General features: G+C 37.0%; 1 protein-coding gene across 1 annotated transcript in view; it reads right to left on the bottom strand.

The window, feature by feature from the left end:
* MAOB (monoamine oxidase B) overlaps positions 1-16123 on the bottom strand; it is a 93542-nt gene that overhangs the window by 23881 nt on the left and 53538 nt on the right. Inside the window, exons 4-5 of the mRNA XM_080909830.1 lie at positions 3547-3651; positions 2580-2671 (exon numbers count right to left, since the gene is read on the bottom strand). Of these exons, the coding sequence (XP_080765956.1) occupies positions 2580-2671; positions 3547-3651 (197 nt within the window). The remainder of the gene's footprint in view (positions 1-2579; positions 2672-3546; positions 3652-16123) is intronic.

Below are 16123 nucleotides of genomic sequence, written 5' to 3'. Positions count from 1 at the left end.
CCTGAAGGTGGGGTTAAAGATGGTCATGTGCAACCTGATGTAGGTGCTGTGAACTGAACCCACATCATTTACAAGAGCAGTAACCACTCTTAACTGCTCAGCCATCTCTCCAACCACTGATCTACTTTACTTAACAACCTACAATAACATTTAATTTATGATCTAGAGATGCAGCTTGCCCATTATGTCTGAAGATTTTGGTTTACTTCTGAGTACTATAGAATCCTTTAATTTAGTAATTAAGGCACAATAAAATAATTAGCAACAGCTAATAATAAGATGAGAAATCATAAATTATAAAATGATAAAATATATTTGAATGTAGTCTATGTCTCCATGATGAAAAATGTTCTTTCTGGAGAAAGACTAATGATGATTAATTGAAGCTTCAGATAAAAGACGGCATCTGTATTTCTCTGTGTCAGACAGGTACATTCCTAATCTTTTGTTTGATTTACTCTAGGAGTTTTAGTAAGAAAAGAAATGAGCTTTACAATATTTAAGGGAAGAAAAGTCAAGCAGTTTAGTATAATAAGATTTTCTAATTTTTGCCTTGCTGACTTTTAAAAAGATATATGATGTACTAAATTTCTATATAAAAATACATACACATTAGATGTGCTTTGAGAATTCTTATGATACAAAAAGAGGCAGTGAGTATTTTCCACATATCTGTCACCCAAAAGGCAATATAAATCTAATTTTATGTGTCCTTTTTAAGATATAGTTTTTCTAAAAGGCAACTGCATATCTATGATCACATTGAAAATACATTTTGTGCTTACAGACAACGTTTTATGAATTACAACTAGAAAAAATGATCAGCAGTAGTCTTTGAATATGTTTGTGATTTATTTTGAAATAAAATAGTTTAGTTATACTGGGTGTTGTTTTCTTTAATGTCAACAAATGATCTCATGTATGTCTTGCTTAAGAATAATTAGAAAATGCTTTGATTCTTGTTTACATGAACATCTCAGCATTCTTTTTGTGAGTTGACCACCAAGGGTATTCACTAACTGGAGGCTGAGGTCAAGGCTGTGGCAGTAAATTACAGGTCTCCATGCTCTCAAAGAAACATAACTGGTCCCATTTTGAAGGTGCTTAAAAGCTCTTTGGGGACAAAATATCAAACTGAATTTATTAAAAGATTTCCATCACAGAAGATCAAGTACAAATGTAGATTATCTTACTGGAAATCTAAAAAAAAATTATAAATAAACAGAATTCTATTACAATCAAAATGAATTCTATTATAAACTATGTTCTCATAGCATATAGCATATATGTTTTTAATAACATAGATTAATGTTCTTATATTTTTAATGCATAATAGGTATCAATTCATGGCTCAAATGATCATTTTAGAGTAGAGTGCTTTCAAAGGCATGTTATATAATATTCGGCATATAATAATAATAATAATAATAATAATGATGATGATGATGATGGTGATGATGATGATGATGAAAGCCTTGACATAGTCAAAATGTCCAACAGAACAGTAATAGATACTTGTACATTGTACATCTTTCAGGAAATATTTGGCAGTGGATATTCATTATAAATCAAATTATAAATAATATTATTCTCAGAAGGGAAATTGTATATATTACCATTCCTACTCTACAGAAACCTGCTTTTCTATACGTATTCCTCCACAACATGATTTTAAACCTTCTCATCTATCCCATCTTTTGAGTGCCCTTTACACACATTTCCCCCTCTTCTTCCCTTCCTCTCTCCTTCTCGTTTCCACTGTTTTTAAGACAGGTTATAATCGGAATTACCAAGTCTGTCTTGTCATTAAGACACAGCTGTTGACTCAGATACATCTAAAACCTTGTTTTTACTTTAAGTGGTCAGCGCTTTCATTTCCTTCCCTAACACCTAAAATGTGAAAATAACTTCAGAGACAAATCGATTTTTAAGAAGTGATTTAGCATTAAAAGGCAGTATGCTTGCACTTGATTCCCAGTTCTATTACTTATGGGCCTGAAGTTGGCTTGAACTTGAAGCCCTACAATCATTTCCACTTTCCCTGCTGCAAATTAGAACTTCAGCCTTGACTCATAATTGCTTGCTTTCAACACTAATTGGATCAAGTAGGTCCTCTAACTCATTTCTTTTATAGGTGTAAAGTACCTAGAAGTCACTGTTTAAAACATTGAAGATTTGCACAATAACACAAATGATGTTTCAAATTCCTATGCTATCTGCACTGCCATGAGGAATATAAAACTAATCCTACATTAACAACCCAGTGAGACTGTTAAACCACTGATTTTTTAAAACATTCTAAGTAAAAAAAAAAAAAATAATAATGTCTTATTTTAGATCATTCTGAGAACTTCATGGGGGAAAATAACACTGTGGTGTGCAAAACTACATCAAAATAATAAAATACATCTATCTTTAAGGGAATACTTAGTTTCAATATCTTTCAACTATTCATGTAGACAGAGGTATGAGTTTAGACATAAAGCAGATACTTCCTTGTCTCATGCCTGCTAAATGGCATTTTTAAAGAAACCCATGCATTGTTACAATGAATGTTTTTGCCTAAAGAAAGAGCCTACTTGGTCCAGCAGATCTTATCTAGCAACTCTTTCATTGTCATGTAGTCCCACTCTTCGGCAAGGGGTGCCTTCCATGGAGCGTCACTGGGAATCTATGTTCAGATGCATTAAAAAAAAAGAAGACAGTTTTCCATTCAGCAAATTATTAGAGCAACACTAAATCTCTAACTCAAAGACAGAAAAGTTTAAAATTTACTTTTTCTAAGTACCCCTAATAGTTTCTCAAATAACATAAACTTCAATGCCTGTGTGTGTCTTCTGTCACAAATCTATAACACTTAGTTTATAATAATGTTCCTTCAGGATAAATATTTTTACATGAATATATCTACAATAAAATGTAATTGCTACATTGTACACAGCAATATATTAACAGAAATAAAACAGAACATTTATAACAATGTATTGTAATAAGTTAGGCAAATACAACCTCTGTTTCTGAAGTATTCTGTTTAATATTTACCAACTGCAGTTGGTCATAGATAAAAACAACCATGGAAAGTGAAGCCACAGCTATGGAGAATTAATAACTTACAAAGGTTGCTCACAAATTCAACTCTTTAATTAGGATCAAATAACAGCTGCTAATCGTCACAACATTGGAAGTTTTCAGTTAAAGCTTCCATGTATTCATTTACTTGTGGGCTGTAGGTTTGGGTGTGCTAGAGAATCAAAAGCTTTGGTGTCCTGGGGATCTTCTAAATTAGAAACATCATCCCAGGCAGGTTGCTGTCTTCATACTTCTCTACTTGCCCACCAAGTGTATATAAATAACAGTCTGTGATATCTCTCATTCTTTTAGAAGTTAGACACAAATTCATTCATCCATTTCACTGATGTTCATTGATTATTAATATGTGCTCGGTACTGTGCTATGCATGTAGGATTACGGATACATTTCACCTGTTTTCTTCTGAGAACTAATGAAAAATACACACGTGATCAAAACAGCTTTAGGAAGTATTACCTCTTGTCCCATCTCATCCATTGTTCTCCAGAGGTTGTTATTATCTAGGTAGGTGACTGGACTCCATACTGGTGGGAATGGGCCCCTGAAGGCATATGATTTTCCCTGTGAGGAAAATATATTTAAAAGGAAACATTTACAGCTGTGTAAATCTTGTTAGATCTGTGAAGTTGGCAATTTTTAAAGAGCAAACTCATATTAGCTACTGATATGTGACTGACATGGAGCATACTCAACTTTTCTGGACCCAGTATCCATAGACTCCTGTTCAACTTTTTTGGCATAGATATTTCCAGTAAAATATGTTTTCATTTGAATCAGTTTGGTGACAAGCTAATCAGAGTAAAGTTGTTTGTCTCTGAAATCGTGACCCTTACCATATAAAATCGAAATGCCAGTACAGAACAGAGTAACCAAAAGGTATCTCTGTTGTCAACAATACTTGTAAACATCTTAGAATCAGAAGTCATTGGATACACAGAGATTTGTAAAATTGCAATTATAAACACAACACAGGTTAGAAGGAGCAAGAAACCTCATGTATAGTTATGTGAAGGAAGAGCCACAAAACAGGACCCACTAAGCTCTTCCAGGGAGTCAGAAGTCTAGATATATATAGGAGTTTTTAGAAGTTATGGAAATTAAAGAGGACTCCCAGGACTCCCTCAAAAGCATACCAATAGTAGCTAGGTCTCCCCACTAGAAAGGGTAACTTATCGACGCAGAGAAATAAGAACACAGCCCCATAAAATGACAATAAGGTAACATCCAGCTCACACCTGGGAGGCTTACCTTACAGGTGGCAGTTAAAAGACACATATATCAAACCTATTTCTAGGTTTATGAAAAACCCCAGACAGATGTTAGGCTGTGCAGTATGACAGCATCTTTCAATTGAATCAGAATAAGCTTCCCAGTAACTATGAGCCATTCAGCAATGATTCTTCTTGTATAGTCAGGGCAACATAAAAAGCAAAATGAGAACAGGTTTTATGGTAATTTTTGTGACCATGTTGGTCCATATTTTTCTCCATATGTCATCAGAGTCAGGACGAAGACTGCGTTCTCAAGGAGAAAGGGTCAAATAAAGGAAGAGAGGGCAGCTCAACGTGAGGAGCGTATTGACAGGGCCAAAGCCTACACTTGGAAAAGAGAAATGATTCAAATTCAGAGCAGTTCTGTTAGTATAACTCCCTCCTTTGTAAGTTCTAATTCTTTGTTCTTATGTTACAGAGAGTACAAGATAATTATTTCAAAAAAGGAGATCCCAAGTTTGATTCTTTAGCTTGACCTGAAAAAGGCAAAGACCGGTTTTAGGCCAGAGCAGAGTTAACTGACAAACCAGGACCAGGACACCTAATGGCCGCAGCCTGCTCCTCCTACATTCATCTTCTAAGGCTTGTGAGATGCCTGCATCTCTGCAACACATTCTTCCTTTGTCCAAGGACAACACCTTTGCACAGAATATATCATGTGGAAGTGAATAGAGGGCTGCTGACAGGTTCATTGCAACTCTGAGGTTTAGGTGAGATATAACTCAAGATAAGGTATGGGGCTCCCCAAACCACATGATTTCTGCCAGGTGATGTTGGCAGAGACCAAGTGCCAAAGTGATCCTAATATAACCCATATTCTTATAAAGGGGTTGTATTCAGAATTCTAAGGAGCAGTAACAGTCTGTGTGAGCAAATTGGTGACCAAATGATATACCAAGAACACAATCTCGAAGAGTACATTGAACTTTCTTATGCGTGAATTTACTCATAGTTTTAAGTGTCTCGCATCTAAACAGATAATTATTTAGATTAGCTAGACTCATAAAAGCAAGTATGCTTTTATTAGACAAGGGAAAGTTTCTAATAAACACAGGAAAGAGCTATTGTTGTACTAATTAAAAAATCTTAAGGTTTTTAAGCTTCAGAGAATAAGTAGGAGAGGAAGGGAAATGGAAGTTTATAAAATCACACAACCAAAGGCCCTGCAAGAGGTTTGGACTTCAGCTTTGGCTATGGTATAAACAGTCCAGCAATTGTTACTCATTTGAACTTCATCCAAGGCAGCCAGTCCTGAAGAAATCATAAAAAGACATTAGAATAAGCCCCCAGCTCATGAAGTGTTAAGTTCCAAGGTCTAATTCCACGCAGCAATTTTGTTTTGTGCTCAAAATAGTCCCGTGGTGCAGCACAGTAATTTTTCTTTCTATAAAAAGTTAAGGAATAAAACACAGATAAGTTCAAATGACTATTTCGGAATATTACAAGCCACACATAAAAACTACTAGATTTCAATTTAATTTATAGTAGTTATGTAGGTCAAAGGTGTGTATTGGGTACAACTGTGTTCTTATGCATATGAATGTACATGTGTACTTGTGAATGGAGGCTGGGGCCTATACACACACACACACACACACACACACACACACACACACACACACACATATATATATATATATATATATATATACACACACACACACTCTCCCTCCAGTGACTATCTGGAGAGACCTCCGGGAACTCTCAGGGTGCAGATATCATGGTAGCACTTGGCTCTGTATCCTTCAGGCCTCCATCTACACTCAGAACTAGAGCTGACCCATCGCCATTGGAACTCACAGTCTGCCCATAGAGAGCTGAACATCTAGGACCAATCTCTCTCTGGAGCCCATGGCCCACAGATGCACAGGAGAGACAAGCTCCATTCAGAGACAACAAGATCAACTAACAGCAAAGATGACAAGCAAGAGGCAAGTGCAAGAATCTAAGCAACAGAAACCAAGACAACCTGGCAATATCAGAACCCAGCTCTCCTACCACAGCAAGTAATGTATATCCCAACACACCAGAAAAATCAAGATTTGGACTTAAAATAATGCCTCATGTTGATGATAGAAGAACTCTAGAAGCACATTAATACCTCCCTTAAAGAGGAGAACACAGATAAACAAGTACAAGCCCTTAGAGAAACATAGAAAAACACAAGCAAACAGATGAAAGAATTGAACAAAACTATATAGGATCTAAAAACAGAAATGGAAGCAATAAAGAAAACACAAAGAGAGACAATCCTGGAGATAGAAACCCTAGGAAAGAGGTCAGGAGTCATAGACACAAGCATCACCAACAGAATACAGAAGAGATGGAAGAGAGAGTCTCAGGGACAGAAGAAACAAAGTATTGACACAACAGTCAGATAAAATGTAAGAATTAAGAACAAGACATCCAAGAAATCCAGAACACAATGAGAAGACCAAACCTAAGGATAATAGGCATAGAAGAGAACAAACACTCTTCCCCAGGGGAAGAACAAAATTATCAACTAACCAAACCCAACATAGCTCCCAGGGACTAAAACACGCAACCAATGAGTTCACATGGAGAGACCCAGGGCTCCAATTGCATATGCAGAAGAGGATGACATTCTCTGGCATCAATGGGAGGAGAGGCCTTTGGTCCAGTGAAAGCTTTTTTTCCCAGTGTATGGGAATGGTAAGGTGGTAAGTGAGGGAGAGGGTGGTTGGGACAGGGAGCACCTTCATGGAGGCAATGGGAGGGGAGAGGGATGGAATTTGGGGAAAGAGGATAAGATCTGAAATGTAAATATAGAGAATATCCAATAAAAAAGATTTTCCTAGCTAAAATACTATCTGAACTGGTCTTCTGTAATCTTAAGCAAAACAGTCTTGCTTGGTGTCACAATCTCACTAGTGGGTGTCAAAGTCCCAAGTCCTTTTCTCTTTCTTACCTTTGTTCTAGAGGTGGAGGCCTCACATTTCTATCATCTCTCTATGGCCTTCTTGTTCTTGGTGACCCCATTCTCCTTAGATCATGTTCCTGAAGTGAAGGATGCCACTTCAAATATACAGGCAAACCTTGCCTTCCTGGCCATGGGAGCTTAGGTCGTTTATTTGTCTTTTAATAGTATGGCTACTTTTATACATATGAATTCAGTTATGCTTAGGTTATATATGCATTTGCAGAAGCAAGCTTTCTTTACCTTTGATCTATAGTTTTAGGTTGAGAGAAAAGAAATTTAATCTTTCCCACAAGGTAGAAGAGATGAAGACCTGCAAGCTGTACTTAGACAAATATTTTTCTTCCTCTCTTGCCATGCTGGCTTTGTGGCTCTCATTCATATTCATATGCATTCAAGCTGGCATTGCAAGTCTCTTTTGAGAACGTCAACACAGGGGCCAGATGTGGTTTTGAAATCTGTCAACATCACCCCAGCTTATGAAAGGCCTGATGTTGTTCATTTAGGGAGAGATGGGAAAGATGGAGTTGTTAAAAGCAGGCCAGGCATTGTAGAAATAATAGAAACAACCATGGCTACAGATACCACAGAGCTTCCTCTGCATTTGCCTCTTGGTTGTACTTCACCCAAATTTTGTGTATTTCATAATGACTCTATGAGCAACATCTCTGCTGATTTATGGAAGGTCTCTGGAAGCATTGATTCCAATAAGCATTGATTCATATCGTACAAGCCAGGTAGGGTCTAATTATTAGTTGAAAGACTGGCCATATCATTTATGCAGCTGTTTTTCCTTTTCAAGCCAAAGTCCAGACCAGTTCATCTTCAAGTGGTTGCCACACCAACTTCTTTATTCATTCAACAAGCACTTCCCATGTACAGGCAGTGTTCTAGGCAACTGGAATTGCAGAAGATGAAAATATCTCTTTGGCATGTATATATTTTAGTAGGTATAAAAGAAATAAATGAAGAAACAGGAAAATGAGAAAAGCACATAGTGGATTGGAGAGGAAACAATGCTAAGCAGACAAAGAAAGTAGGGAGGATAAACAGAAAGTGCTGGCAGCTTGGGGTTGGCTCCAACTTTAAATAAGGTGGTTATTATGAGGTACTGAGGAGGTAACATGGGAGTGCTGAAATGGGGAATTATATGACTATAGTGAGGAAGAGTGCTCCACTCAGTCACAGCCCAATAGCAGGTATCCTGAGATAGAAGACTGAATACAATAATACACAAGGCACGAAAATGAGCTAATCCTCCTCTCTGCTTTCTTCTCCTACAGAAAGGTTCCCTTGAACCCTGAAACAAAACCTAACTCCTAAACCTGATTTTCAAGGGAAAAAAAGTGGCTACCCTTGTGCTTGGCCAGACATCTTGCCTAGTGGGGCATCTTCATGGTACCTTTCAGCCAACTCTCTTTACATTCGCATCTCCAGTAGGAGGTGCAAACAACTTGCCAGACTCAGATCATAAGATTCAGTTTCATGAGGAGGCATCTAAAACTCATCTTGTTTGTGAAGAAACCCATTTGGAGTCCCTATCTACCATATTTGCCCATGCAATTTTGATATTGTTGTCCGGAAATTGTGTTACCTCTTTTCTGTCCCCAACCACTTACGAAAAGAAACCAACAATCTGTGTCTTCAAACAGTGCTACCAGAAGAGTTCAATAGATTCTACTGAAGATTAGTAATCATTGAGTCACAGAGATGGATGGGTGGACAACATATGATTGGTCGAGTAGTAATTCCGAAGAAGAGGAATTCTTCAGCATCTAAAGCAGCAGCATGATTGCCTTGTGAACACAGTGAATTTCTCAGGGCTGGGAGTATGTCTCAAAGGAAAAGCACTTTCCTAGCATGTGTGGGTTCTTGAATATGACCTTCACTACCAACTCTGAAATTTAATTTCTCCAGAAAGAGTAAATGTTTAAAGTGGAAAACTGAACATTGCAACTCAAAAAAATTTTTATCATTTGTCTTCTTTTCCTTCCATGTCTGTTTTGAATGCACCTGCTGATGAAAGCGAGTCTGAATTCCACAGGAAGAAGTCGCCCAAATTAGACTGTTGACTTCAAAGAATTCGATTGTGTTCCCAAAGATACCCTGAATCCTTTTGATGCTTGAATAAGCCACTTCAATCCCTATCACATAGCAAACCACCAGGACAGACTGTTAATGCCAAGAGGCTGTTTCCAAAGCAGAATAATGTTCACAGCTACAAACCACTGTTCTGTGCCGACTTTTCACTCTTTCCATTTGTAGACACATAAGTCTTTAGGTGATTAAAAGGCATAGGTGTCTAAAATATTTCAATAAATACCATCCCTTTGTTCAGAATACCTAATTTTTAAAATACCCCCAAGACATTAAGCAACATGAGTGTTCTACCCCTAGATAATGTGCTTTTCAAAAAACTAGCAGCATTGGATTGTATAGGAAAAAATCTTGGAAATAAAAGGCTGTGCAATCACAATATCAAAAATCCCTGCCCTTAAAACAACAACAACAACAACAACAACAATAACACACACACGCACACACACACACACACACACACACACACACTTAAAAATAATGCTTTAATGGAAAAAGTGTATTTTGCAGAAATCCAAACAAATTATTCTTCTTATTAAGATGATCATAAAATCTTCAGGGTAGTTCAGTAGCTTTGCTGGTGACGATATTACTTAGTGCTTTCTCTTAAACTGTTTATTCTTTTTAAAAATCTAATAGCATTGCATCTTTTTTAGGTGAAGGAATAAAGGCACAAAAGCACAAATAGCATGGAAAAGTGACACACAAGTCTATTGGTGATAAATAATGATGCTGACAATGTCAAGTGGGTTAGAAACACACACACACACACACACACACACACACACACACACACACACACACACACACACGGCAGTAAAACAAGGAAAACTGTCAAAAATGGTTCCCACCCCTTTACGGGGCAATGACTCTACTGAAAAGGTGTTCCAAGCCATGCATGTGCATCATCTTTAAAATGTGTCTTCAGTGGTAGAGAAATGGATGCGCTGTTAAGAACACTGACTGCTCTTCAAGACCTGAGTGTGGTTCCCAGAGCCACTGGTTCTCGCTGCAGACAGCTCACAGCAGTTAGTCACTCCAGTTCCTGGTTATCAAGCTTCTGCAGGCATTTTCACTCATATGCACATACACACACAAGCACACAATTTTCAAAAGTTAACAGTGACTAATAAGGATTTTTACTTATTGAGAAACAGAATCTTAGAATTAAAACCCACATGATCTCAAAATTCCAGTGAAACATAAATAAGCTTTAACATTAAAATAATTTCTTTCATGCATTTTTATTTTGGCGAGGTGTGTGTGTGTGTGAGAGAGAGAGAGAGAGAGAGAGAGAAAGAGAGGGAGAGAGAGAGAGAGAGAGAGAGAGAGAGAGAGAGAGAGAGAGAGTGAGAGAGAGAGAGAGAGAGAGAGAGAGAGAGAGAGAGCCCATGCAGAGGATAGAAGACAGCCTTTGAGAGTCAGTTTTCTCTAATGTGACTTGCAGGAATAGAACTCAGTTTTGGCAGCAAGCATCTTTACTCAATAAGACACCTGCTGACCCTCAAGCATTTGTAAATATACTTCACTATCTACATTCATTGAAGTGCAATTTTTAAAGGAAAGATAACTTTTAATATCAATAAAAAAATTTTGTAAAATATCTCTTATAAATAACTTAGGTAGAAGGAATTTTCTATGTGCTCAAATTCTAATTAAATTAATAAACCTAATGTGGTTTTCCACAGTGGGACACAGTAAAACACATACTCAAATAGCTTTTATTAAAGTCATAAACTTGCAGACTCATACTTATGTGTTATGGTTTGGAAACTTTCACTGAGAATTATCAGAGAAATTATGCAAAAAACCCTAGAAATAATGCTGTGTCTCATGCAGGGAAACACTGGACCAAGATAAAAAGGATAACTCTGAAACATCTGTGATGTTCATGCTTTTATAGGAATGGGTTTTTTGTTTGTGTTTTAAGCTTTATTATGTATATAGCGTTCTATCTGCATATATGCCTGGAGGCCAGAAGAGGACACCAGATCTCTTTACAGATGGTTGTGAGCCACCATGTGGTTGCTAGGAATTGAACTCAGGACCTCTGGCAGGGCAGCCATCTCTCCAGCCATCCCTCCAGCCCAAAGTTCATGCTTTTTAAAGACCACTGTTCCAAAAGAACAGTCACTATCACGTCAGTGGGTATTTAAATTCATCATGAGTAACATTGGGAAATTAGTACTAGAACTCTGTGTGGGTGCTGGCATACTTTGCATGTTTAAATCCCTTACTTCAAATGCTTAATGTTTTCACACCAACTGACTGGATTCTCCATGATCCAACTTTCATGACTCTGACCTCATATCAAAGTGTGAGACCCTGTGCATGATCAAAAATAACAATTATGCTCTGCCAAAGATGAGAAGTTTGACATTGGCAATAAAATATCTATACCATGAAAACCCTACAGATGACAACTGGCCTTTTCATTTTCTTCTTTTTGTTTTGCTTTTGAGTGGTTTTAGAAGCAAACAATTGTTTCTCTCCCTACTCTTTCTTGACTTCTCTTCTTTGAGGACACAGGCTTCTTACTGCTCACAAAGATTTTTCACAAGCCAGACTCCAGGCTTCAATATTGTCATTTATTCCTCCGGTTGGAACATTTTTGTCCTAACAACGACTTTTTGTTCTCAAGCCAACTTCTTGAGGTTTGTTTTAAATGTTAACAACTTGCTGAGGTCCTCTTTTATTTCCCTACTTATTGGCACATTCCTCTCACACCTCCCCACATTCTCCAGACACTGTTGCCTTCTAATTCATATATAACCGACACGAGTGCATGCACACACACACACTTGCTCATTACAGTTGTTTTGATACAGTATTATTTTATATATGATTATAAGCATTTATAAAATCTTATCGAAAAATTCAAATTCTCATTAGAAATTAATTCTAGCCATGAGAAAATAATACATATAAAGGCAAAAGTATTTTGCATAATTCAGTAACTTGATGCATAATTGAATTTTAACTCTAAAGTATACTTGTAAAATCAATTCAGAAGCTCATTAGAGTTAAGAGTTACCAAAATAAGGGATAACTTAAAAAATACTCTGGACAAGCATGTAAGGTTTTGGTACATCTACATTAAGAATGCAATTTATACTGTTTTTATTACATATAACATTTTTCATAAATGCTAGAATTAAAATCTAGATTCTTGAACATGCTAGGCATATTACCAATCACATAATAATTTTAGTGCCATCTAATAAATGTTTTAACTTTTTATTAGTTAATTGCATGCCTTTCTCAGTTAACATGAAAGTTGCCTGAGGACAGGGCAGTTTAATATGTTTTGTTTGTCTGCGTATTTGCAATTTATTTGTAACTAAAATATACATGATTGCATTCACTTGTGAGATTTGAGGAGGAACTGTACTACAAATGGCAAGCTAAAGAACCTTGCTAGATTTTTGGCATCATACTAGATGGACTAGACTTTTTGTGATTTGAATATTGTATTTGTCACCAAAGTAATCTGCCAAATCGTGCTCTGAAAGGAACAGATTCACAGAGAGGGAGACAGAGAGACATATGTGTGTGTAAGTGTGTGTGTGTGTGTGTGTGTGTGTATGTGTGTGTGTGTGTGTGTGTTTGTGTGCAAGAAGAAATTACTTAAAAGCCTACTAAGAAATTTGTTCTGATGCAAGGGTCACCTAAACACAATACACATAATGACAGTATCAGTTGACATCTTGAAACATATGGAGAAACCTCAGAAAGACTCATTCTTAGATGACAGCTACAGTTAATGGCTGCTAAGAGAAAATCAGTCTCTTCAGGCATGAGACCTCATTTATCCAATTCCAAGTGATCAGTGCTAAAAATAAATACATGGGAAGAACACTAAATGGAATCAGCAGGTTCTATTTATGGATATACATATTTATGGATATACACATGTAACACATAAGAAAACAGTAGAGGTCATGAATTTAAGAGGGAGTCAGGGGAAGGGGGTATGGAGAGTTTCAGTGGAAGAGTGTGGGTGAAATTATATGAATACAACAGTCGCACGAATACAACAGTTTCAAGAAACAATGGAATAAATGTTAACGAACAAGAATGTAAGGGGCAGTTGGATTGCTCAGTGGGTAAAGGCACTTGCTTATCTAATCTCAGTTTGATTGCTAGAGACACTGACAGAAAAAAAGAACTGACATTAGAATCTCCCTCTTATCTCCACTTGCATACTGATGTATATGCACCCACAATTTTACACACCTACACACACATTAATTAACATTTTTATAAAAAGAAAAGAGAAAAATATAAGTGAATATACATATATTTATAAAAATAAAAATATATTATATAATATTTATAATATGTAATAGACTAATGTATTAATCATATTAATATTGAATAGAATAATGTGATATAATTGTTATATTAATAATTATAGATCTAATAAAATATATTAAAATATAAGATTATACATACATATGCATATATACATATTCAACCGGAATAGGTAATTGGGGTTTCCATATGTAGCCTCCCTAGATTGGTACTTTCAGACTATTTGGATGTTTCCCATTATCTATGTAACTCAGGGCTCTAGAAATGAGTATTCTAGAAAGAGAGGTGAAACATTATTTTCCTAAGGTTGTGCCCAAATTGGAACAGTATTACTTTTGTCAAGTCTTTCTGGTCGAATGAAAAACAGAATACTCCAAGATTCAAAGGGAATGGGACATGGAACCCCCATCTCTTTCTGCTGGAGCAAGACTAGCCAGCCACCTTTACTCAGTTTCAAAGTACAAAAATCCACGAGGTAGGAATAAGCATGGCACACAAAAGAGCAAAGTGAAGCTGGGTGTGGTGGTGCACATTTTAAATCTCAACACTTGGCAGGATGAGGCAAGAGATTATAAACCTGGGACTATTACAGACTACAAACCAAATTAAATGTCATCCAGGGCCATTTAGTAAAACTCTGGGTTAAGAATGAGTAAATCGCAGCCAGGAATTTGGATCAGCAATGAAGAGCATGTACTGGTCTCCTACAGGAACAAGGTTTAGTTTTCAGCACCGACATAGTGGTCTCTCTCGGCAGCAGTCAGATCATGATGTAGAATTCTCAGCTCCTTCTCCAACACATTTGTGTGGATGCAGCCATCCTGCCTACCATCATAATAGGCTAAACCGCCGAAACTCTAAGATAGCCCCAATTAAATAAGAGTTGCCTTTGTCATGGTGTCTCTTTCCAGCAATGAAATTTTAACTAAGACAAGATCCAACAATCTTTTCTGCCTTCCACAAACACCTATATTCATATGCATACACAAATGCACATGCGCACACATGCATGCACATAATTAAAATAAATATTAATCTTGAGGTTGGTGTGGAGGTGCATGTCTTTAATAAAAGCATTCAGGAAGCAAAGGCAGGTGGATATCTATGAGTTCGAGGTTTTCATGGAGAGTTCTAGGCCTATGTAGAGAAACCAGTCTCGAAAAACCAAAATAAATGAATAAATAAATAAATATTAATATGTCAAAAATGAAGGAATAACAGAATAAAATTAAAAGCTGTGGTTTAAACACAAATTGTAGTCCATGCCTGCAACCCCACCCTCTAGATTGAAGCAAAAGAATTATGAGTTTGTAATGAGCCTTCACAACACTGCAAAATCCTGTTTGAAACATAATAGCAAGAATGGCTAGAATAGGGCCTAGTCAGGGAGCCGGTAGTGGAATGACATTTAGGTACTTTTAGGCTATGATAATATCAAATTTTATTCATTCTACTAGTAACTTTATTTTTTACTGCTTTTTCTCCCAGAGCAATATAGTCCAGAAACTTTAGTTCCAGCCTGAATACACAGACTCTGAGAGAAAGACCTGGAACTAATCAGGGAAAAAGTTGAGATCCTCAAAATAGAATCAGCACAGCTCTTCTGACCTCAGAAAGAAGGAGCAGCTTAAAAGCAACCTGTTGTTTTTAGACGGACTCACATCCTTTCTAATCCAAAGGATCAATGTCACTCAATATCTGAGACATATTCTTCAACAGCCAAAGAGCTACTTACTGCACATAGGTCTCTCTTAAATATTTAGTTTATCATCTTCCTTCTGTTGAGGAATGATAAATATAAAACCGTACCTCCTCCAACCTCCAACTGTATGTTTACACTTTGTAATAGAAACATGAGCATAAGACATGTATCTCCCACCTAAGATACTTGTATATCCTATGTTTGTCTCATGTGACACAGAGAGCCAGAACTCTTGTTGGAATTAGTAGCTTTGACACTTTTTACGTTCCCGGGTTGGGTAGGGAATGTGATGGCCTAATATTATGTATGTGTGTTTTCTGTTGCCATAACAAAACACCTTGGAGGTATTTTCTGAAGAAAAAAGTTAATTTATCTTATAGTTTTGAATAGTCAGGAATACTGTATGGACATTTCACAGCACTTCTGAGCCACTTCTTATGACCCTGAAATGACCGGGGCACCAAGCAAGAGAGCATGTGAGGAGGAAGAAATCATAGGGATAGAAAGGAAGGCAAAGGGTGTAGGGAAGAGCCAGTTTGGGTCCATTATTACTCTCTGTCTCTCTCTCTCTCTCTCTCTCTCTCTTTCTCTCTCTCTCTCTCTCTCTCTCTCTCTCTCTCTCTCTCTCTCTCTCCCTCCCTCCCTCCCTCCCTCCCTCCCTCCCTCTCTCCATCTCTCCCTCTCTCCCTCTCTCCCTCTCTCTCTCTCTCT

Source organism: Micromys minutus (assembly GCF_963924665.1).
Source record: "Micromys minutus genome assembly, chromosome: X".
Lineage (NCBI taxonomy): Eukaryota > Metazoa > Chordata > Mammalia > Rodentia > Muridae > Micromys > Micromys minutus.
Note: the sequence above shows the minus strand (reverse complement) of the source record. Positions and strands in the feature narration are given on the sequence as shown.